The sequence below is a fragment of the Ailuropoda melanoleuca genome, chromosome X (assembly GCF_002007445.2).
Source record: "Ailuropoda melanoleuca isolate Jingjing chromosome X, ASM200744v2, whole genome shotgun sequence".
NCBI classification, from domain to species: Eukaryota; Metazoa; Chordata; class Mammalia; order Carnivora; family Ursidae; genus Ailuropoda; species Ailuropoda melanoleuca.
In genome coordinates, this window is record NC_048238.1 from 34386982 (window position 1) to 34411468 (window position 24487).

A 24487-nucleotide genomic window follows, 5' to 3' on the forward strand; every position below is an offset into this window, starting at 1 on the left:
GAGTGGAATTCTCGTAGCATCTACACAATTACGGCCAAGTACCCAGACACGTGAGCCTCCTAAGTGCTACCACTCACGTCCCCTTACTGGATACATGTCATATATTTACGTGACCATAAGCTTCATTAACCGAATCTGCCCGGCGCCCTGCCCTACCATACTCCCCCAATCCTCTTTCCACATTAACAAAACAGAACTGACAACTGGTCAAGTCACTGAAATTCGGGGGGTGGGGCGGGGTGGGGGGGGTGGCTCACCTGCAAGGCGCGCTGCTCCCGGCTGAGCTGGCTAGAATCAGCGTACAGTTCGGTAGTGACACACTTGAATCGGTCACCCACGTAACCAGCGGAATTCGCGATTCTCTTGGCCAGCTTAGATGGCTTCGGTTTGAGAACTTTGCCATCACTGGATTCTGCCTCATCGGCTCCATCTTTGGTATAGGCGGGGGTGACATCCACACTCGGGGGGGCACTGCCCACACAAAATGGTTTGGGATCCTCTTGGGTTTTCCCAAAAGTTACAGCCGGGCCATCGCTCCCCAGAGTTGGCTCCAGGAAGGGAGTCGAGACTGGCAGCCCCAGGTTCTCCTTGTTGGTTCCCGCCGGAATATTCTCCTTGCTTAAGCTGAAGACTGACTGGCCCGGGGCCTGTTTGAAAGCATAAGCTTCGTGGAAATCACTGATACGCCCCAACTCCTCTCTCAGGGCGACGAAATCGCGGTGCGGCTGCAGGGTCGGATCGACCGGGGGCTTGGCGGGCTCGGCGCTGGGGCCCACGCTGTCGGCCGCGAAGGCCGGCTTGGCCACGTTCGCGTCTGCTTTAGCATCCGGCTCCTCCCGGAGAAGGTCTACGTAGACAAGTTTGTCGCTCTTGACGACAGTTTTCCCTTGATTCCAGCTGGGGCTGGGCTTCAGGTTCTTGTCGGAGGGGACTTCTGGGTGTAGCTTGGTGCTGCTGGCCTCCAGCATCTCCGAGAACCGGTTCCGGAGGGTTGGGTCCTCGTAGCGTCTCTCGTGGGAGCGGGACCTCCTCTCCGGTTTCTCATCCTTAGTGATCTCTATGGGCGTGTGAGGTATCAACATGGGGTGCACCATGCCCAACCCCAGCGCGTCTTGGTAGGTCACAAACTCCGGCCGGCCTGTGGGCAGCCCGTAGGGCAGTCCGGGCTTGGGGGCAAGGTGCCCAGGGAAGAGACTGCCATTGGGCAGCAAAACTGGGTGAGGGTACACAGGTCCCTTGCCATGTAAGGAGAGGGGACTTATAGCGATGCCCTCGGGTGCTGGGTAAGGGAGGTAACTTCTGGGGTAGGGAATTGGTGGGGACCTAAACGCCTCGTTTGGAGATAGAAAGATCGAGCTGGGCGGGAGGCCATTCTCGTTTGCTTTGAAGCTGGGCTCCGGGTTGCTGGCTTTGGCGCCCTTGCTGCTGCCGCCGCCACCACCACCGCCGCCGCCACCACTACCGCCGCCGCCGTGCTTGGCAGGTGTAGTCGGGGGCTGGCCCACGTGCTGAATGACCGACGGCGTGGTGTCCATGGAGCTCCTGCTGGTCTTGCAGCCATCTGCATTGGCATTGGGGGCCGGCGACGCGGAGGCTGGGCGGCCCGCGCTCGACACCGAGCCCGAGACGTTCGTGACCACGGTGTCCGTGCCGCCCATGCGGGGACACGATGAACTCCGCTGCTGTGGTATCGCCCAGTCCAAGGCCTTGTTCTTCAGTGGCAGGCTTTTGCCATTGTTCTCTTCGTTGGGGCTCGGCCCGGGCACCACCCAGGACGAGGGAGCCGTGCTAATGATTTCAGACCTGTAGATAGCACAGCCGTTTCCGGGAGGAGACAGGGTTTCTTTCGGAATGTCGCCCCCAGACAGCACTAAGCCGCTTCCAGCTCTGCTGTGCACGAGGACCGTGGGAGCCATCTTTTTCATGTGGTCGGCTTTGGAAGCATCCACATCCACCACTTTCGCAGACAAGTCCAGCGGCTTATCGGTGACGTCTTTGGTAGCCGTCTGCTTCTCCAACAGAGGAGGGGACCCGCCGTCTTTCCTGTCTTGAGCCGCCGCCTTCCGGGCGTGTCCGGGAACCGGCTGGGCACTTTCGGCCCCTTCTGGGCCCTTCGGATACTTGCCGTTGGAGAGCCTGGCCGAGGGGAACTCGCTGCTGACCGTCATGTATGGCTTTGACAGGGTGACGGAGGGCGAGGTGGAGATCCTGGCGTAGTGCTTGTGAAATTCCGAGTAGGTGTCTGCGGCGGGCTGGGAGGGAAGGTGAACCCGGGGTGAAGGCCGAGGCGAAGGGGGCAGCAGGAGAGCCGCGTCCCCGGGCAGGCCGCTGGCGACCGCCTTGGCAGAGGGCACCCTCGGCTGTTTACTGTTCTGGATGTGGGGGTAAGCGTGGGAATCGACGGGGTTCCCGGGACTGACACCCATCTTCCACGGCAGGCTTTTGTCTGCGCAGTGGACCAGAGGTGGGATGGCTGGGGAGGCCGAAGGGGTCGAGAGCCTCATGGGTGAAGCCAGCGATGACGGGATGTGGGGACTGACGTAGTGAGGCGGCGGCAGGTAGAGAAAGCGCTCCCCGTTGGTGCAGACCGGCGAATACAGCGGCTGGGCCAAGCTGTAGGACTGCTGAGGTAGCAAGGCCTTGTACATGTTCAGTGAATACTTATTTGGCGAGTCGAGGAAAGGGTAGATGGCCGGCGTGGCGCCCTCCATGTAAGGACTGACCCAGGGCAGCCGCAGGTAACTAGCACCATTGATGTTCAGAGGGCTCTGTTTGTCGCTGGCGGGCCTGTCCAAGCCCAGGGTTTCTGCTGTGGGCACAGCACTTTTTTGTATTCCAGGTGGTGTTTTGTAGATAGCACTGAAGCCATTGGGGGCTTTTCCGGAGACAGCGGAAGCCTCCACCGTCTCGGGGGTATTCGGTTTGAACTGCATTTCTGGATTTCTCTCGGAAGAGAACCCAAGCCCACCTAGAGTGCTCGTGGCAGCCTCCCGGCCTTTCTCCGAGCCCAGTCCACACAAGCTAGAATAGACGATGTTGCCGGGGACGCGCAGCCCTTCCCGGATCAGGCCAGTGCGGTCCATGCTCAGCGCGGCCAGGCCATCGATCCGATGGGCGGTAGTGGCATCCACCTTTGCAGAAGAAGAAGATGGATGTTACTCGCGACGCTCACTCAGAGCGGCAGGGCCCGTCCCCAGGAGAAACCAACCACGAGCTAGTTGGATGGGACATCAGCCTCAACATCTGAGCAGAAAGGGTTAAACAGAGAGGCTCCACAGGGTCCTGGGTCCCCTGTCCACTTATCCAAAAGCCTTTGCTGCCTGCCTTCTCACCTCGGTTCAACTAGTATCCTGAAAGCCTGTAAAAGGTTGATCCCTTTAGACTTGGGCCCATACATTACATTCAGTCATCTATTAACTCTGGAAATTTCACCTTCTCAGCACAAATTCTCTGCTGCAACAGAGAGGACACCAGCTCCGCTACTCTCAGCACCAGTACAGACCGAATCTCCCAGGCCTGTTAGGTGGGGGGCTGGGGGGTGGGGCTCACTGGGGTGTTTTTTCCCCCCTGGAGGTAGGGGAGCATGATTGTTTAACATAACAAGAAACAATCTTCAGGGGGATGGCAGGGAAGGAGGACTTTAGCTGTCTCATTTCTAAATCAATAAAAAGGCCATGGGTCAAACTGTGGTTGTGTCTTTTGACTCCCCTCCCTGCTGTCTGAGGACGGGTCTGTGTTTCATATTTTACTGGAAAAGGAAACCCTAAGGGTCTACTTGGAGGCTGGAAATTTATCCAGCTCCAGGGAGCACGGAGGGGGCGCATGGCTTATCGAAGGAAAGGAGGCACGTATCCCACCAGTCGCTAGGTATGGGACTCAGGACATAAATGCCCAGTAGTGCGGGGCCAAGGAGAGCTCGGGGGAGGGCCGGGTCCTGCAGAAGAAGCATCCGACTTAGCCCCACCCCGCCACACCCCTGCCCCGCCCCCAAAAGGCCCTTTAGCGGCATGCAAATGAATGCACGTTCAGACAGAAGCCGTGAGTCTCTTACCACGTTGTGGTTCAAGGGATTTTCTTCCCTTAGTTCCAGTCTGGCCTTTGAAGCGTCACCATCATTTACAGGAATTTTCCTATTGAAAAAGGACACACCAAACTTCGTCAAAGCATTCCCCCCACTTAATCCCTCTTTCCTCAGATCGCCCCAGAACAGGCCAATTTCTAATAACTCCATTTCTCAAACCGCCCTCGCCGAACAATTCCTCCCCAACGGCCCCTGTTGAAAGCTGTCCCCAAACGGTGCTTCAACTGGGCTGAGAGAAAACAAAGGGAAGGCAGGGCACAACGGGGATGGGAAATCCCAGCTAGGGCCCCAAGCTGGCCGACGCAGGCCGCTGTTTCCTCTAGAGAGGCCGAGGAGGCCAATCTGAGCTCTGCCGTCCTAGCAGGCCCTCCGAAGCTCCACCTGAGCACAGACAGGAGGAAGCACGATGGCCAAGGACTGAAGCGGAGACACAAGGCCGGCGTCTCGGGGGCCGGTCGCACCAGTCACTTCTGTGTTCCTCACGAGGGCAGGCTTTCAAAACTTTTCCCCAAACAAAGTTAGGTACCATGTTCTACAAAACTGGTTTCCATGGTGATAATGAAGCCATATTTGACTGCCTTTATCAAAATGACGGGGGAGACACACGAATATCATACAAATGTCAGCTGCTCCAGGCTCCAGAGGAAGCCGCACATCTGTGCCAGGCTGCTGCGGCTGCCCTGGGACTTGTTATCAGACAGCATCGATAAAGAAAGCGCTCGGTGCCAACTTCCAAATCCCCAGGATAAAATCACTGACAAGCAACAGCGGATACCCCGAAGAGCGGCTTCCATCATCTACTCCAAAATTACTGATGACGGAGCCCGGCAGAGTGTCGGGGGACTGAAACCAGGAGCCGATGGCCTCGCCGAACAGGTAGCAGAGGACACCGAGCAACCCGGGGCTTAAATGAAGTAAGGGGTGGCCATCTCCCCATTTATTACTGAGCAAACTATTTGTTTTAAAAGCACATCGAATGCCGATCCACCTGGGCCCACACTCCTGACATTTAGAGTTAAAGCAGCATATAGACTGGGATTAATTCTCCTTCATAAATATGAAATAATAAATTAAGGACGAAAGTGCACTGAAAGGCCGCTTTAGGGGCTAATCTTTTAAAGGGCGGCAATGCTTCGCTGAGCCGGGTTGCCTGTTAAAACTGTAAATCAAGGGCCGCCAGCTAGGCGGGAGATCATTCTCCCCCACCCCTTTTGGGCCCACTCTGACTGTTGAGAAGGTGAGGGGGGCCTCAGAATGGGCTCTGCTCCCGAGCCTGGGGTGGGGGCGGAGCGGGGGGGCGGCACCCACCCTCTCTCCCCAGGCCTCAGCCAGACAGGCACATTCACCTGTCTTCGTTGATCCCACACATGCGGACCCTCTCGCTGTTCATCCAGCTGTGAACGTTCCCATACAGGGGGGTTGCTGAAAGCATGTCGTCTTCTTGGATGGCAGCTTTTCTTCAAGCGTCTAGTCTGTTTAAAAAAAAAAAAAAATCCCAGGAGGTTGAATAAAGAAGAGCCAAACAGGGAACCAGAGAGGCCCTCTTTCTAGGCAATTCATACAGAATGCAGAGCTGGAAAGTCAGGTTGTGCCCGATGTTCTCCAGATGTCTCGGAGTGAGGGAACACACCTGACTCAAAGGGTACAGGGGCGGCCCGCAACTTCCCTGTGGGGTGGGGAAGGGGTTAAAGGACCACACGCCACACGATCCGCGCTAACTGCACACACATCGCCACCACCCCTGGCCACCCCTAACTGCCTTCTCCTTTCCCAGCCTTTGGGGACCACACTTGGCAGCATATGGTGCTGCATCCTGGGGAGCCACACTCCTGGGGACTCAGGTGTGGCAGCCCAAACTACCACGTCTCCAGGGCTGCGGTGTGGGCTACTTAATAGATCGAGGGTTAAAAAGAGTCGGTGGGCTGGTGAACCACCCCACCCAGCCCTAGATCAGATTAACCACTGACTCGGGTGGTTTGGCCTGGGAGCTACAGAGGGAGGCGGCTGAGTAATTCCATGACGCCTGCTCGCTGGGGACAAGAAATCATTAGTGAGTGCAAAGTCTTAGCAGCCCAGGCTGCTGGGCTACGAGCCACTGGCATACCGGGAGCGGGTGAAAGCCACCCCATTTTTCCCCTACAGGGAGGGGGAGGCTGCCCGGGCTGAGGAGGGGAGGGCACCTCTCCCCGCCCTTCCTTACCTTCTCTGCCCACCACCCCCACCCACATCACATTCTAGTTTGCTGCATGAGTGAAGGGTCAGGACAAGCTGCATTTTATTAACAGGATTATCACGGCGCGTGATTTATCCTCGTGCAGGATTTTAATTGCTCTTTGGAGGTTGAGCCGTTTCTTTTGACTGCGCTTCAGCCCATATCCTGCTGTTAAATGCTGGGTTAATAAGTAGGGGAGCCTTTAATGCCTGGGACCGATGGCCCTGGGCAATTCCCCGCGCACAAACACGTCGTCATCCCCCTTGTCCGGGCCGGGCCGGGCCATCTTTACACGGGACCCAAAGCGGAGTGTGAAATCAGTGGTGTGCAGATCATCGGGGGAACTTTCTTTCTCCTCCCTCACACACCCACCCACACAGTTTCCGAAAGCCCAAATGTTCCCTAAGTCGACACATTTCCTTTGTTAGCAGGGAAAAATATGCAAATGCTTGCTTTTACACTTGAGCGCAAGGAGCAGACTGCCAGGTCGGTGGGTTGGAGGCACCAGGTCCGGGGACTCTTTCTGGGAGTGAGTGAGGGTGGGGTGGGGGGAGCACCTGGGAGACCTGAATCCACAAGCCAGGCTGGTCTATCCTTAGGCAGTTCTTTGTCCTAACTAGGCCTTTTGTCCACTGGTATCCCTGTCGGCCCCTATACATAGAACACCGTCTGTTAATCAAGAGCCACACGCGGCGCGGACTTAGAGCCCAACAATGAAGCTGGAGGAGGAGGACGAGGCAGAAATCTGCACTTGCAGCAGGCCTGGTGGGATTCTGAGGCAGCGCCTTCTCCAAGAAGCGCCTCCCTCTCTTTCCAGTGGGCTAGCCACGGTGCCCCGAAAAGACCAACCGGGGTCTTAAAGAAGGCTCCCTGGGGGCTCATGGGCTTCTCTTCCTTCTTCCAAACCTACACATCGAGTTGGGGGGGGAAGGCCACCATGAGTGCAGGGACGACCACAAGGCACATTCGAGGCACTGTCCCCTCCTTAACCCCTGCCACCCCTTCTAACAAAAGGAAGCCATTCCGGGTGGCCTGATGCAGAAGGCGGAGCAGCATTCCCGGGTGCAGGGTCCTGGTCATCAGCTGCCCCAGTGGGACCGACCGCACCAGGCCACCCTGGGGAAATGCAGAAGTCACACCAGGAGCAAAAAGGGTCACTCATCAAACCCCTAAGAAAAGGATGAGGGAAGGAAAAAGTGTGTGTGTGTGCCTCTGAGACCTCAAGCTTCTGCTGTCCCCAAACTGGCCTCTCCTTAAATAAGCTGCCACCTCCCCACCTCCTTTAGTAGGCGCCTTGTGACAAGGACCTCTGAGCACCTCTGAGTGAGGAAACAGGAAGGGTGCTGCCTCCCATCACCCTACTTTGCCCCCCCCCCAACGAAGGGCTTTTCTGGAAAGCTGACAGCCTGAACTTGGCGGAAGGGTGAATGTGATGTAGGGACACCTGGGAGCACAGGGTGCTTTCAGAGCTCTCCCCACCCCCTCCCACCCCACCCCTCCTGGACCCTTCCTGTGGACTTTTCAACGGTAATGCCACACACTTAGATGACACTTTGGGGTCAGATGGGAGTGTTGGGGAGGGGGCAGAGGGAGGAGGCTGAACACGAAGAAACAAGTGAGGGGAGGTACATTGTTGGGTCCTGCTGACTACACACACACACACACACACACACACAATCTTTAGCTGCCCCATGAACTTTTTGTGAACTGTTTAAAAGTGGAGGTCTGTTGAACAAACAGCGGCGCCACTGCCAGCCATAATTTCATTGCAACAAGCTAAAGACTTTTAACTCTTCAGGTTCCTGGCCGAGGACGGAGCTGAGCGGGAAGGGCCAGTGAGCGGGGCCCTGCCTGGCAGGAGGCCCTTCTCCAGGGTGACAGCCTGCTCTGGAGGATCCCAGAGCCCCGGCTGGGCTGCCCAGCAGGAACGTGTTCCTCAGCGAGGCCACACTGCAGCCACCCCGCCAGGGTCGGGGCCTGGGGACCTCCCATCCCCCATCTCTCTGGGATGGGCAGCTAAGGGGACACTGGGGTGAGAAACACAAAGAGACTGAGAGGCGGAGATACAGCAATGCTCATCCCACTCCACTTCTAGAAGGGGCTGTTGAAATAGTTGGGGTCTTTTTTTTTTTTTTAAATTCTAAGAGAAAGTGCTTCAAAACTGACTTCGCTGACCCTTGGGCCACGGTGGAGAGGACAAATAATGTGATTTAGATGACAAACAGAGCAGGCACTTTGCCGCTATGAGAGGCTTGTTTGCCCTTATTTCTCCGCGTGCACCCCCCCCCCGCTCTTCCACATGCAGGCTAGAAGTGCCAAGACGTGTGAAGTCACTCAGGAAAAGCACTTTGCAAGCACCAACCTGTTTCCATGTGAGCTGCTAAGCTACACCCTGACTGTGGGGTTTAACCCTTCTTCCAGTAGTGGAGAGAAGGGGGCCAAGGATGCACGATAGGGATGGAGAGGGCAGGGGAAGGTGGCTGAGAGAAGAGGTCAGACGGGGAGACTGAGGAGTGTCTGGTTTCTAAAGAACAGACCAGGAATCACAGTGGTTGCCTGCTGGAACACCCAGTTCCGGGGAGAGACCTGGCTTGCAAAATGCGCTCCCCCACCAGCGGACTCCAGCTCCAGGAGCGGCAGTTACTGAAAGCACAAGAGAGCTTAGGTCTCCCTCGACAGACAAGGGCAGTTATCTGCTCTGGAAGCCAAGGGTCATGCTTAGAGTACTAGGCTTGGCTTGGACACCGGGGAAAGGGCCTGACTGGCAGAAAGAGGTCAGAGAGACCAAAATTAGGAGCTGTCATCCCTGAGAAGAGGCACTGCCAAGGCCCTGACAGGACAAGAGGGGCACACAGGCCCCCGAGCAGCAACCGCCACCACCATTCCACCCGTTCATACACTGAGGAAAAGGAGGGAGCTGTTTGGTTTTTCTTTAAAGGTGCTCTACCCTGGCAGAAAACAAACAGCAGGGTGAAAAGGGAAGCGGCAGTGACCATGAGAGGCTGGGATGAGCAAGGGGAGGGGCGGTGGCACCAGACCACGCTTGGCACCCCTCCTTTCTCTCCACTGGGCTCTCCTCCTGGCACCAGGCCACTTTTACCGCCTCCACCCTTGAAGCGGTGTTCAAGTCTGCACATCACACTTGTCAAGTTCACCAACAAAAGGGAAAGCATCGCCATCAAACCACCCCAACTCCCACACGCCACGCACACACGAATGGTGCCCCTTCCTAGGGTCTCTCACCTGGCACCCCTTGCCCCCATCAGGAGGTTAACCAGTCAGTGGCCAAGAAGGCCCGGGCAGGTGCGGGGGCGGGGGGGCTTCTGGCTCAGAAGGCCAAGCTGGGATCAGGGGGACCAGACAAGTATGCGTGCCCAGGCCGTGCTGGGAAAGGGTCTACCCTCATGTCATCGCTGGTTCTCTGCGGCGAGCACGCAGGACACGGTCACCACCACGGCCTCCCAGTTCCCACTCTCATCCACGGCGTGTCTCTGGGCAGGTGGCCGAACCTCTTCAACCTTGCTCCCCTCACCTGTAAATATTTGGCACCGTGTTTTCCAGAGGATTAAACTGCACTAAGGACTTGAGTTTTGCCTGGCAACAGCTAGTACCCCCCACGTTTAACCCCATTAAACGGCATCTGACTCCACCAAGCATGCTGTGTGACAACCCCAGATCGCCGCAGAGTTTCTGTGTGGCAGTGGGAAGGCTGAGGCAGGGACACAGAAGGGGCCAAGCCAGGGAGGGGTGACCTTCAGCAGAGTTGTGTGGATTTCATCAAAGCCCAAAGCGAACCCCACGGGAGCCCTTCCTGGGGCTGCTCCAAGAGCAGACTGAGTCACGCACAGCAGCACTTCTCTCCTGGTGTCAAGGAAGGGAGGGGTGAAGAAGTTCCTATTTTAGGATGGGGGGAGGGGGGCTGTGTGGGGGTAGAATATGAGAGGAAAACGCTCTCCCGCTCTCCCGGATGTGCACGGTCGGGGGCGGGTCCTCCTGGGCTGCTTTCCCCAGGGCAAGCAGCTGCCAGGCAAAGGGGACCCCAGGACCCCCCTCCCCCGTCGGGTGGATGAGGTTGGTGACTGGCTCGGTCCACCCCCCCCAAGGCTGTTGGGGGGGGTTTTGGGAGGAGTGATCCAGCCTGCCCAGGCGCTGTCTCTTGGCACACTCCAAGCCAGGGCCATTGCCTCCGGGGGCGTCCCCACCCACGCCCCAAGTTTTGCATTAGTAACAGACTGAGCTGCGGAGCAGGAGGAGAGAGGGAGCGAGGAGGATGGGAAACTCGCGCGGCCCTGCGCGGCCCTGACCTTTCGAGCAACCAGAACCTTCCCTGCCTCCTCCCACGGCGCCTGGGTCAGAGCAGAGCGCCACTCGGGTCGGTGGGGGGGGTGAACTTGGCCCTCGGCGGCGGCGGTGAGGGCGAGCGGGGGAAGGGCGCCCCCTCCCCCACCTCAGCCCCGAGCGCGATCGGTCGGCAACAAAGGGATTTTCTCTCCCACCACACACACCCGTGCTGCTCCGGGCTCGCCCGCCCCTCCTCGCGGCTCCTCCACCGAGGTCCCCGCGCGGGGCCGCGCCACGGCACACGCCCACACCCTCGCGACGCGCCCCCGCCCGGCCTTCCAGGAACTCCGGCTCTCTCCGGGAGGCGGCCCGACCTCCGCAATCCCCAGTCCCCCCCGACCCCAGTTAACCCCTCAGGCCCTGCGGCCCGCGCGCTCCTCTGGGGTTCCCCCTTCCCGAGCCCCCGCCGCTGAATCTCTGACAAAAAGGAACTTTGGGTGGACGCACGCAGACCCGACCCCCTCCTGGCCATCATCCTGGGGTCCTTCCCAGCGTACTGGAGCGTTATTCTCCATAGACGTGCCCCCCCCCCAGCAAGTCAAGTGTAGCCAACTGTAAAATGGGAAGGGGTTCAGGGAGGGGAGGCTCCTGCAAGGATCCGCGGGGAGAGGTCCCTGCAAGGATCCACGGGGAGAGTGGCTGCCGAACCCAGGGTGGGTCCCTGCCATGCACCACCACCCCCAACCCAGGGTCGGCTGTTGGACCAACACGGGACACTTCCCCTTCTCCCCTGACACCGATGCAGGCCACCGCCTCGGGTTTTTTGTTCCTTTCACTTTCTTTCAGGGTTGTGCCACACACCACCACGTGGGCAAGAGAGGGCCCATCTGGAAGCTGGTGTCCCTCAACAGGAGGCAGCCCAGGACAGGAAACGTAGGTGGAATGCAATTAATCACCCTCACGCCCTTACTTACCAACCCCCCCAAAAAACACCCTACACTCCCTTCGGGCTAATCCCAAGGGAGCCGGGTTGCCACCTGGGAGTCTGAACAACCTGAATAAACCATCCGTATCACAACTCCAGAGGGGGTGTCCACGCGCTGCGATCCCCACCAGAGTTGTGTAGGAATAAAAGGCACTTCATGCCCCCCCCCAAGGACCAAGCTGTATCGTAAGACTATTAACAGCATCAGGAGTACACGGGAGGCACAAAAGAACTTTTTACACATAAAAGATGCATAACACACGGGGTCCTGTGATCTGCAGCCGGGTTCCTTGCCTGATTGTGCGCTGCCTGGGAGTTCTGGGAGGGCTGGGGATGAGGGTCAGAGGAGAAGAAGGGCTCCCACTTTCTTGACAAGGAACAAAAGAAACCCCACTTCTGCTACTCAAGCTTGGAACTCGGAACACCCCAAACAAAGCTGTGCAACAACTACGGTATAGATGGGGGCCCGTGAATTTTTGTAGCTGTTCAGAGCTTAATTACTCCTCCTTGATCCGTGGGACTAGACACGACACCGCCAAGGTTAAAATGCCCCGAACAGCGCCGAGCAGATGTGAGCGAGCTGGCAGACGCGCAAATGAGGCCTGCCTCAGAGCACGATAACAAGTGACTAATACATTGCATATCGTTGAAAGAAAATTATTTTTCTCTAATTTGCATTTGCTTGGGGAAAAAAAAAAAAAGCCAACCAGAGTCCCTCTTCACAAGCACGAGTCTAATCCTGGAAATACAGCCCGGCTGCTTTAAGAGAGCTGGAAGGAGGGAAAGACTGCCAGTGTTTTGGCGTTACAGGCTTGTTTATCTTTCCGCCTTTCCTCCAAGGCGAAACTCGTTTTGCAAGCAACATTCCTACAGAAAATGGCACACGTCATAAAAAGAGACCAATTTATAGAACTGGCACCGAAGTTCATGTATCACTCCAGAAGCATCTCCCAGCTCCCCACTGGGGAACCCAACTGGATATAGAAGTCCATGTTAAAACTCAGAGAGGGTAGACCTGGGGGGCTGGGGGCGATGAACTCAATTTGCAGATATCCTGGAGGCTGTACCCCCAGGGACCAAAGTCACAGAGAAGGACGAGATACAGAATTCAATCAGCTCTAAATGATCCTCCAAACCCGGGAGGCCAGGACTGTGAAGGCTCCAGCCTTGGGAGGGGGAGGGGAGCGACTCTGACCCCCGTTTGTCCCCAGGACAGCCCAGAGGCGGGCCCAACATCTCTGGCCATCCTGAACCCACCCGCCTGGGCCAGCAGTACATCTCCAGGACCGGCTAACGGGGTGACTGCCGCCACCAACAGCTCTCCCTCCCACCCCGGCACCTTCCCCCAGTGCCTGGCGGGCGACCAGAAACTCAGAGAAGGCCTGTGGCTGTGGGCATCTAGCTGATTAAGTCAGAGTGGGTGGCGCCGTGGGCACACCTCAGGGCCACACCTTTGCGTCCTGCAGCTAAAGGCGAATGTGCTCTTGGAAATGGGAAGGCTTGCGAGGGAAGGTTAAGGGGTGTGGGTAATCAAAAGCCAAACTGCACCCCTTCCCTCCCGCCCCCCCTGCGCTCCAATACACTCCCCTTTGGGTCCTGAACCTACACACTTGTGTTTCCAGCCCGGGGAAAGAGTGGTGAGTGCACAGAACACAGCGCCCGCCTGTCTCTCTAACTTGTCTGAGTGACAGAGGGGAAAGGAGGGCCGCCAGAGCCCCTGCAACTTCCAGAAAAGCCTTTGGTTAATAACACATGGTTTCCAACAAGCTCGCTTAGGGCTGGAAGTTATTTTCCCGAATCTTAAAAACCATGCCTATGAGCACCTGAGGACCCAGGTCCACCGATTCTGGCCAAACCCCTCTGGACAGTGACACTCGGGACCCTGTGGGCCCTCTCCCACCACCTCTGCAGAAGAAGCACGACACACCACACACCGTCCTGCACCTCCGCGCCAATTCTGGGATCCCCGATTCTGGGAGCCGGAAAGGTGTGTGCTGGGGCGGGGTAGGGGGGGTGTGTGGGGCGGTGTGTGGGGCGGTGCGCGGCGCGGCTGACTTTCTCTCTCATCCGAGGCCGAGGACGCCGTGGTCAGAAAGCGGTGGCCACCTCTGCAGCTCTCCGCGGGCCTGCATAGTGCACGCTTTGTGTAAGCGCAGCGCTGCTCGCGCACCAACAGCTGTCACATTATTTGCACTCGCTGTAAACAGCCTTCACATTCCCCCCTTACCACATAGTTAAAGCCAGACTAACAATCCACAGTTCGAGATCAAACCAACAACAGCAGCATTGTGTCTGCCTCCGCTGCCTTCGCACCAAGCCCAGCAGCTGGCAGGTTTCTCCGGAACAAGGGGACCCCCCCTTCTTCCCCCACCCCTCCAGGCTCCAGCCAAGGCTAGCCAAGGCAGCATGCAGTTTGTCGCCGCTGATTGTAAAAGCGAAAGAGCACAGCCATGTCGCAGGGATTTCTGTGTGGTTTATCAGCCCTCTCCCAGAGTTTGCCCCTCCTGGTGGCTGGGGGAAGCACCCCTCCCCCACTTCCTCGGCTGGGAAGAGAGGTGGTGCAGACTCCCAGGGTTGCTTTCTATGCTCAGCAAAGCGTGGGCTGCCCGGGCCCGGCCGGCCAGGGCTTGGGGTTGGGGCAGGGAGGCCTGGCGCTCCCCGCGCCGGGGTGCAGAGGCCAGGCGGCTCTGCACTTTCCGCGGCCCGACGCCTCTAGCACCTCGAAAATGGTCCAACTCCCTGAATACTTACTGGCCGCCCCACTGATCAAAATGTCTCCTTTATGATTTTTGGTTAAGTCGAACATTTCCATAATCGTCATTATTAGCGCAAATTACACGCCTAATCGGTCCTTAAATAGATTTTAATTAAATAATCATACAAGGCTCATTTTATGACTTAAGAAAGGCATTACTTTTCGTTATAAACTTTCCACCAGGATATAGACTCACGATAGCAGACAAATACTTATTCTTTGAAAATCGCCAAAAACTGATGGGCAGGGAAGGTCCTGAACGTTACTGTTTCACCTTCTGGAATCCCAGCAGAGACCAGACATCACCACATCTGTGCAACTTTCCTCTTGAGAAGGGAGAGAGGATCTCTTCCTCCAAAGGCTCACTGGTGCCATCTTCTCTTTCGGGCCAGTAGAAAGCAGCCCCAAATGCTACTTTTCCTTACCTATCTGCAGAGACTCCTCCAGCTAGCCGGCTCCTTTAGAAACCACCTCTCCCCACAGACCAGTGTTCCCCCAGGTCTGACGAGAGTGAGAGCCGGGGCGCAAAGCAGGCCGGGCTGTGCTTGTTAACTGCTGTGTAAAATGCTGTTAATAAAATAATAAATACAAAGGATGGAGGCTGCTGGTTCCACGGCTGTTTTGACTGGAAATGCCTTGGCACTTGTCATGTGTTTATGGGAGGGCAGACAACTCCAGGATTTGCATAGTTTGGACATTTCTGTACTTCATTTATTCTGCCCTAAATGACGTAGGCCTAAAGCTATTTCAAGTTTGCATTTGTACAGAACTGTTGAGTGCCTCAGAGCTTCTCCAATTAGACCAAGTTTTAAATCAGACCCAAAGCTGGACCGTCCCTCCTCTCTGACTCGCCCCCTCTCCACCCTCTGCCTCTGGTGCGGGAGAAAAACAAACAGACCCTCCACAACGACCCCTGTCCTTGCTCTCCCCACCTTCACCCCCTCTGGGGGCATCTAGGGCAAAGGTTAAGGCTGTCTTCAGATGACAGGCAAGGCCCCAGCTCCACGATGTGGAAATCACGGCAATTGGGTACATCCTCGACAGGCTCTACCTCTAAAACAGTGAGCTAAGATGCGGGGAAAACTGCTGGCCTGGTAAAACCCACTGTTCACAAAACAATGTCAGCAAAGGCTGGAAGGCATTCTTTAGAGAGGGACCAGGGATTCATGCCTACTGAAGCTCTTTCAGCACAAAGGCTTTTAGGGGAAGAAGGGAAAAAGAGGGAGGGGGGGGAGAGGAGGAGAGAAAGGGAGGGCTCCTGTTTCAGAGCAGGCATCCCCTGAGAGTCAAGAACCAAGTGTAGCTTCAATCAAACGCTGACTTCCCCTCTGGGAGTCGAGTAGGAAACCTGATCACAGTAGCTTACTACCGGCCTGGATCCATACAGGTCTGGTTTTCTTCTCATGCTGGTAATTTTTTAAAATACATATCGATAGAAAAAAAAGAAGCAATCCCTGGCAGACTTTATTGAAAACCACACCGAGACCTCGTAACATCCGGACTTAATCCCTATCAAACCAACCACAGCACCTACCTCTGGCCTCTGCAGGCCACCTCCTCACCTCTTCCAACCAGGTCTCTCCCCTCCAGCCACTGGCTCCTCTCTCTCCCGAAAGAAGGAAGGGGACGCTTGCCAAAGAGCACCCAGATGCCCGGTTCTGGAATCAATTCCTAACCATGTAATGACCCCACTTGGGGGGGGGACTCCAAGCCCTTTCATATGGAACCCTTTAGAGCACAGAATGCGAAGAACTACAACACAACAAAGCGGAGCCCACGAAGGCAGACCGGAGGAATATCCTCGCAGGCGAATTTAACCTGCGTTGCTCCCCGGACACTGGCCTAGGCAGGTCTCAGGAGCTCTCCGGAAGGGGGGGGGGGGCATTGGGCAAGGGAGACTCAACCTATAGGAACACGACCAGTCATTCAAAGCAATCCCTAAATCCTCAGGGCCTACTATGTGCCAAGTAGTCTTCTTTGATCCTAAAGGTGGATAATTATTCCCAGTCTTACAAATGAAGAAACTTACTGAGGCTCAGAAGCCATAAATAACTTGCCCCCAAGGTCACACAGCTAGTAAAAATGGGCCACGGTCAAACTCAGTCCTGGAGTTGCGGAGAGGAGCCAATTATTGGTCTAATTGTGCCATCTGAAATCCCCAAGAATTTCGGAAAGCTTCCTTAGCCCTTGGACGCGAGGGCAGGGTAAGAAGAAAGCGTTGAACACCGATGTAACATAGTCCACGGGGAGACCAGAACCCAGTGTCTCCTACCCCCAGTAATCGCTTAGTTCACCTGGAAGTCTTTCCCAATTTCCAGAGACTTCCTACACATCTCCCTACACTGGAATACCCTGGTGTGAGGTCAGGGCTTCCAACAAAGCTCCACTTTCCCCTCCTCCAGGAGCCCAGACTAGGCAGGGGCAGGTGGGTCGCTACTCTCAGGGCTCTGTAAAAAGTGCTGACTCCTGGTACTAGGGCTGGGCCTGCCACCCTAGTTTTGCCACAGAAAGCAATAAATCAAATTATCTAGATAGAGCCAAAGCCCTTTGGAAAGTAGTGCCTACACTTACCTTTCCTAGTGTTTTAAGGAAAAACCCCAGGGACCAAAGTAGGGTGGGGGAGAAAATTAAGAGGGAAGTGGCTCCTAAGATACCAGGCCCTACTGGACTCCCGGGGGGCAGGGGGGGTCCCCACAAAAGGCCAAGCCCCGAGACAAGCCAGGGACTGGGTTATCTCTCATTTCTTCAACTTCTCATCCCAGAAGCGGGGGTCGGGGCCAAACATCGCCACCCCGCCCCGTCCCCAATTTCCAGATCTGCCCCAGGCTTTCGGAGGCTCCCGGAACTCTTCACACCCGACGACCCAGGCTCCACAGGGCCGTCTCCCGCTCCTCTCGGTGGCGACCGGGAAGGGCAGGGGCCCCGGACAGTTGGCTGCCCCTGCGGCCTTTCCTGCCCCGGCCCCAGGCCCGACCCCAGCCCCCACCCCGTGGCTCCTCCAAGAGGCCGAGGCTCCGGACGTGCGAAACGGCTCCAGGAGCGAATGGGCGGGCAAGGGCCTCGGCAGCCGGAGGGATAGAGGGAATGGCGGCGCCGGGTCCTCACCCCACTAGCCAACCGACTCCCGGCCAGTGGCTTTCTGTCTCTCTCTTTTTTAAACTTTTCGATGTTGGCGATCGGGGCAGGGTTTCCAGCCCCCGCCCTCCCCCCCACCCCCAGCTCGGAGCAGGACCTTTTTTTTAACTCTTTAGTTGCAGGAGTTTTGGGTGTCCCCGGCTCGATAGCAAGCGCTCGGGTAGAACAATAGAAATAGGGGCTTGCCGGAAATGGTGCAGGAAGACCCCTATAACCCTATAAACCTCTCCTCCCCTGGCCAGTTACTATTAGCATTAAAGGACCCCAGTGCCTTCAGTGCAATGGTGCCTGTTTATAACTTTTTCCCGCTGGGTCCCCATACCCTAAACAAGTCCCCCTCCTCACATTATGAATCAAGGGCAAAGATCGCTCCCAAATCTGTGACCTCTAGAAGCTCTGGGACTTTCACCTGCTCTGCCCCTGGCACCCCCACCTGACTCACCCCCTCCCCCAGCAGTTTCTCTGGTTTGCACCTAGACAATAAATTTAGTTTAATTTAGCTTCCGGTCTTTAATTTTAGCAGGTCTCCTTTTTGCATGCAAATCAATATGGCAATTACCATCTAAAAGCTCGCCCAGCCCCGGGTCAATGTAAATTGATCATTGTCCGCCTTCCACAAAATAACACCGGGAGTCTGTGGTGCATAATGAGATTATACTGGAAACTGTCTTTTAGATCACAAATTATATTTTATGCTGTCAGGATCTTCTAGCGGACTTCCCCGCTAGTCTAATCACGGGGAGCTGAGCCCGTGGGTGCCGGGGAGGAGTGGTTGGCTTGGGGAGACGTGGCTCTAAAAAATAGCCAAGGGAGGGACCCTTACTTCCGAAACCCTCGGCTGGGGACAGGCACAGATGAGCTTGTGCTGGGAAAGGGGGCCTTCTACAGAAATATCGCGGAAAAGCATCATTCATTAATTCCCATCCAACGCAAAATCAGATATCTCTTCCAGAGGAACACGTTGGGGGCAACCAGCAAAAAGCCGTCGGGCCGGGCTGGTGGTCGGGGGAAGGCTCGGGCCAAGTGCTCGCGACGAAGGCGGCTGGGCTACCACTGGGGCTGCCCGAGGAGGCCGTCCACTCCTGCCCCAGCAGCTTCTCAACCCCGCCGCCGCCACCTAGGCCCCAGCAGCGCAGCCGGCTTTTCAAACAGACGGAATCCTGCGGGCCATACAACACTGGCAAAGCAGCTGGGCCGGGCCTTGGCCGGCCTCGGCCTTCCCTCCCCGAACCCTGTGAGCGGGAGGCCGAGGCCTCCGAGCAAGGATAAGGTCCTTTCTCGCTGAGAGCACTGCTCTCCCGCCCCTCTGCGGCCCCCAGGGCACGGGTGTGACCCTGGGGCCTAACAAAGGGCCTTCAGAGTTCCTTTCGGCCTCTGGCTGGCGGGGGAGGGGTGGGGCCAGGGGGAGGGAGAGGTGGGGCTCGGCGGCCGAAGTGGACCCTCGAGGTCCCCCACCCCGCCCCGCCGCGCCTGGCTAGCTCGGCCAGCCCGGCGCCCTCGAGGAAACCACCGAGGTGGCATTGTCAGCGCTGCCTTGCGCTCCTGAGGACCGTCCCGGAGTTCGGGCGGCACGGCGGCCTGCAAGCCTCCCGCCCAGCCCGCGTGGCCCAGCCCTGCCCCGCCCGACCCGGCGCGGCTCCACCCGAGTGCGGTCTTCCCAATAAAAGCTGGAATTCCCGGCTGGGCTCAGACAAAGAGGGACCGCGGCAAATCGACGCCGCGGGCAAATCAAACCCTAGCCTAGTTTACGTGAGCGTCTGGGGTCACACAGGCGCCTGCTAATCCACCCTACACAGGCCGTCCCCGCAAGGTCTCCTCCAGAAAAGAAAAAAAAAAAATTAAAGCATACCGAAATGAAAGCATACCTCCCCTTTATTCCTCCCGGAGGCCGTACTTCGCACTTCTTTCGGTTCTATCTTTATCAGTCCACCGGGTTGACAACCACATCAGCAAACAGGACTTCAGAGCAGGGCCACCATCTATTCCTCCTGACCCAAGGCTGAACGCTACTCCTCTTTTTCCTCCACAATCCATCCACTCAAGGTCAAGAACTCAAAATCTCTTGGAGATCCTCCTACCTGCTCCACACATACCCTCTCCCCTGCTTCCAGAAGGGAAGAAACTATAACCAGGAGTACTATTAGTGAGCGAGGGCCATCCATCCTTAGCTAGGCCGCTTTGCCTTCAGTTTCCTTCCAGCCTACAACACAGTTTTTCCCTGTGAGTGAGTGCACGAAGGTGGCTGGGCAGCCCACACTTCCTTGCCCACGTTGCTCTCCCCTGGCAGGAAAGTCACCGTCGGCCAAGGAGTTGTTTTTGTTATTCAGCCAGTGTATCTAAGCACGGATGTATGCATATGAATGCTTTTTGTGTTTCCAAGTGACCCTCTTCACACCTTTAAATGGGCTTTTGTCTCTGGAACGCATTTACAGAAATTCTGCCCCAGTTTCCAGCTCAACAAAGTCTGGGATTTTCTCTTAGAATATCACTATAGGTCCCTGTATTTGCATACCCGTGTTTACATTCTTCTCCGCCAGTTCTTTATCTCATGTATCTCTTGTTCCATGTGGGCATCGGAGCCCAAGTGTCTTGATTCGTCTCATCACATGTCATTCAGGCACACATCTTAATCTGAACATTCCTGTCCAGCTCTTACACCTCCCCACCACTTACATTCTTGCTTTGCCAGTAATGCGTGGCCCATTCCCAGGCTAGACCAACATGGGTTTGCAGTTTAAATATAACTAGAGGATCCCCTGGACCACAAACCCTAAAAGGAAGAGGATGGGGAAGGAGAGAGAGGTGTGTTAACTAATGATTTATTTATATATAGGGTAACCCACCCACCAATTTCAACCTCTAGAGAGAACTAGACCACGTCTGCAAAGTTATGTTACATTTTTAGACCAGTTCAATGTCGACCCCACGTTTGTGCATACGAAAGCTCAATCTTGTACACATCCCTATCCAACTTCTGTTTAGAGGCTTTCTCCTTGCACATATCTGATTCTAACTCCCCACAAGTTCATGGTTAAAAGTGCGTCTCTTTATACAGACAACTCAAAGACCTCTTTGCTGTCTCCAACGCATACCTGTATGCACTGGCCTGGCATTTCTGCCTCAGGTCTTCCGTCTGCAGCAGTCTTGGTCAGAGGCCCCACCCCGCTACGGCTCAGACCTTCCCATTACTAGATCGTCTGCACGAATTCTCTCTGGGAGGTCTAGATCTCCATCTCCCAAACTCAGTTCCTTCAGTGAAGGTGCCCACGGTGTGTGTTCACGCCTCCCTCCCGTTGAGAAGTCCTGGGTCAAACTAGATCATGTAGCAGCTGCGCTTGGTTTGTCGAAGAATCGAGTCCAATGCACCAGGATGTGAGCGTGCAAGCACAGAAGAGAAAGGAAAACCCTAGGCCCAGACTCCCGCCCCGCCCCCTCCCTCCAGGGGGCTACTCTGCCTCCAGGAATTTCTACAAGGATCTTTGCCCCCACCCCCCACCACCACACTCCCCCACTGCCTTTAAAGGGTTAAAAGAAATCCTCACAGCTTTCCCTCCACCCTGCTCGCAGGGCCCGCAGGCTTGCTCGCTCACTCGCTGCTCACGGGAGTCTGCCGCCGCCTCCGCGGCCCGCCCCCCCCTTTCCCGTCCTTCAGCCGGGAGGGAGCCTGCATGCCTGTCTAGACCGATCTATCAGAGGCACACCAACAACACCCGCGAGAGCGCGGAGACCCTGCCCAGGTCCCCCTGCTCGCCCGGTTCCCGGCGGACAGAACCCGGGGAGCGTGACCGCGCCTGCGGGGTGGGGGTGGGAGCCTACGGGCACGGGTCGCCCCGAGCGCACCGCGAGTTCTCGCCGGCCCTGGCCCCGGCCACCGGTGCTCCCGCCAGCCCGGCTGCCGGGGCAGTCACAGCTCTGCGCGCTGGGCAGTCCTATTTTTATCTTGTCTAATCCCAAGCTGGGCGGGGAGCACAAGCGTCGTGCTTAGAGAACAAGAGATAGGCGAGGGAGGCGGGGAGGAGCAGCCAGGCAGCGACGCGAGCAGGAGCGAGTTAAAGACACAGTCGAGGCGACCGAGAGCCGGAAGAAAGAGCGGGCTGCGCGGGCCTCGCGGCGCCGCACGCAACGCGCAGCCCGGCGAAGTTACACTCGCCTCTCCGCCGCCCCTCGCTGACGGTCCCTCCCCACTTCCCAGCCGCGCTCTCCGAAGCCCGGGCCGCGGGGCCCCGGCCTGTGTGGGAGGCAGAGGCCCGGCCGGCCCTGCAAAGGGCTGGGGAGAATCGCTAATGAGCTGTGCGGCCCATTGATCCGGAGAACACTTCCTAATTAACTCTCAGTCACCTACTGGTGACAGCGCCTCAAAGGACAGCGCTGGGGCCGTGCGAGCCCCAGCCTCGACCTGCATGCCGAGCGCCTGGCGCCCGAACCCTGCGCGCTCGCCGAACTACCCCAGGCAATCCCGGCGAGGGGCGGCGGATACCCGCACACTGAAGGCCAGCCTCGCATTAAACCTGGACGGCATATTAATCACCGCCATCTCGCCCCCCCTCGTCCCTCCACGCGCTGAAATCTTGCCCAAAATAAACACGAGAACCGACACTGCAAAGCCCAGACCAGATAACAGGTCGGGGTGGAGTAGGAAGGGTCGAGAAGCAAACGTATTCTCCAAGTGCCCACGTACAGAAGTCTCCGAGGCCGACAATTAATATGCCTTCCACACAAGCAATTCCGCTGGTAAAACCGAATCCAACACCTCGTAAGGATTGATTTCGGCCCGCGGTGTCCGTTTCCAGTGCCACAGGAAGTGTCAGATGGCTAGAAATACCCAACTCTGTCTGCGTTCGCCACCCACTACCTTCTGGGGTGGGCCATTTCCTCCCGGTTTTCACTTCCAGGCCATTTTTAAGGATTTTTCAAGAGGCTACCCCTAGCACAAATACCACTACCTAGTCCTCCCCTCGCCTTCTCTAAAAAAAAAAAGAAAGAAAGAAAGAAAGAAAGAAAGAAAGAAAGAAAGAAAGAAAAAGAGAACGGGAAGGAAAAAAAAGAAAAAACAGCTAAAACCCTGAGCTGTCTGGTCTAGACACAGAGAGGCTGTGAGAATACCTATTTGAAGCGCGCTGGTTTCTTTTTAAGGTTTGTTTTTAAATACACATAACCCTCCCCCTTCCTTCGCTCTTCAATTCCCCCAACCCCCACCCTTCAGACGCCGGCGGCGCGCGCCCTCGCGCGCAGGCACTCACAGCCTCTAGCTGGAGATCGCGGACTTTCTGGAAAAGATTCATTAACAGCAAATTAAGCCTCGCCTGGCCTCGGCCTACACGCGGCCAGACTCCGCCGTCTCAGGGACCCGGGGAAGTGCCCACCCAAAAGTGAGGGAAGCCCGCCGGGACCACGCGTGCCTTGAGCCGTCCTACTCCGCACACGGCGCCCCAGGGCTTGCTTGGTAAACAGCAGGCGCACGTCGCCGCCGCCCTGAGCCCCCGAGTTGGCGGAGGCTGTGCGGTGCAGCGGCCCGCCTGCTCCGAGCGCGGGCCCCGCGGCGCGGCGTGGCGGCGCCTAGCCCTCCCCGCCTCGGCGGAGGATCGCGCCCGGGTGCGCAAGTTCCTCTTCACCCTCAGCCTCTGCGCCGCATGCCCTCCGAGTGGGACCAACTTCCTCCGGCCGCAGACACGCACACGCCCAAACAGCTTCCCCGCCAGACTCCCCGCTGCCCAGTGGAGGGCCCAGGTCTCGCCCCCCCCCGCCGCCCGCCCCCCCCTCCCCCCCCNCCCCCGCACATTCTACCCCCGCTCCCGGGGGCTCACAACTTAAAACCTACCCCGCAACGTCGGGGAGGGCGTGAGGGGAGGAGGGAGTCGCAGATTATAATTTCAGAAGAACATTTAAAAAACAAAGCGTCTGACCTGGCGGGCGGGCCGAATCGGAACCCCTCGCTCGGCTCGATTTCCTAGTAGTTTCTTTTCTTTCTTTTTTTTTTTTTAATCCACGTGATTCGAGCTTTGGGGCAAGCCAAGAAAAAACCCGGGACTCCCCTCCCGAGTTGCGCGGTGGCGGCAGCAGCAGGTCGAGCTCGGCTCGGCCCGGGGCGCCCGCCACACACCCTCGCGCACGCACACGCCGTCGTTCCACTAGGAGGAACGACCGGCCCCTGGAGAGGCGAGACGATGCGGCGGCGGCTGGGGGTTTTTACAGTTCTTTCCCGAGTCGAAAAAGAAAGCAGACGGGAACCCGCCACCCTCCCCTTCCTGCTCGCGAGCTAACGCCGAGCCGAGCTTCCCAGCTTCCAGCCCAGCTGCCCCCCCTCCCGCGCCCGACTCGCGGCGCTCAGCGGTGACCGCGCTCCCGCGCACACAGACACACACAGGCTGCAAACTTCCACTCCGCGAACTCCCCGCTCTCCTCCCAGCCCCCGGGGAGGCGGCAGGCCCCTCGCCGCGCCCCTCCCTCCCCGGTGCCCACGCGGGGCCGCTTAGGCTGGCTGCATTTTTAATAACTTACAGCTAAGAGATAAAAACGAAAGCGAGCCAAGCAGCCAAAGGGAAGCGCGAGGCGAAAGCTTCGAGCTCCACGGGGTACGCGAGAGTGTCGGAGGAGCAACCCGCTGCGGGCGGGGGCCCCGAGGGAGGGGGCCGAGTGCAGCCCGCGGCGCGCCCGCCTGCCGCCCGCGCGGCTTCCCCGGGGAAAGGTGTTCCGAGCACTGACCTGAAATCCCCGGCCGGGGAGTGAGCAGGGAGCCTGCGATCCGGCGCTTTGAAGTTTTCCTCCCCCCCTCCCCGAGCAGAGTCGAGGAGGCAAGGAGGAGCGAGGGGCGGATGGCTGGGTGGGGAGAGGTGTGCGGGGTTGGAGGAAAGTGGGGTGGCGACGTTAGCGAGCGGAAAAGGAGCCGGGCCGGGGAAGAGCGGCGAGCAGCAAAGTTTGCCGTCCCCGGCTGCCCGCAGCCCGCTCTCGGCGCCGCGCTCGCTCGTCTCCCTCGCCGTCTGCAGCCAGCCGGCTGCCCTCGGGGTCGGCCCCGCCGAGGGGTGGGCTCTGGGCCGGGTG

General features: G+C 57.5%; 1 protein-coding gene across 6 annotated transcripts in view; it reads right to left on the reverse strand.

Moving 5' to 3' along the window:
* The window catches only part of BCOR (BCL6 corepressor), a 79874-nt gene that overhangs the window by 18215 nt on the left and 37172 nt on the right, over positions 1-24487 (reverse strand). For 4 of the 6 annotated variants that reach the window (XM_034648804.1, XM_034648801.1, XM_034648803.1 and 1 more), the window contains exons 1-4: positions 24152-24481; positions 5428-5553; positions 4052-4130; positions 258-3131 (exon numbers count right to left, since the gene is read on the reverse strand). In XM_034648804.1, the coding sequence (XP_034504695.1) occupies positions 258-3131; positions 4052-4130; positions 5428-5513 (3039 nt within the window). In that variant the 5' untranslated portion in view covers positions 5514-5553; positions 24152-24481. Of the gene's footprint in view, positions 1-257; positions 3132-4051; positions 4131-5427; positions 5554-23352; positions 23727-24151; positions 24482-24487 lie in introns of those variants that run through there. The other 2 variants (XM_034648799.1, XM_034648800.1) reach the window with 2 other exon arrangements.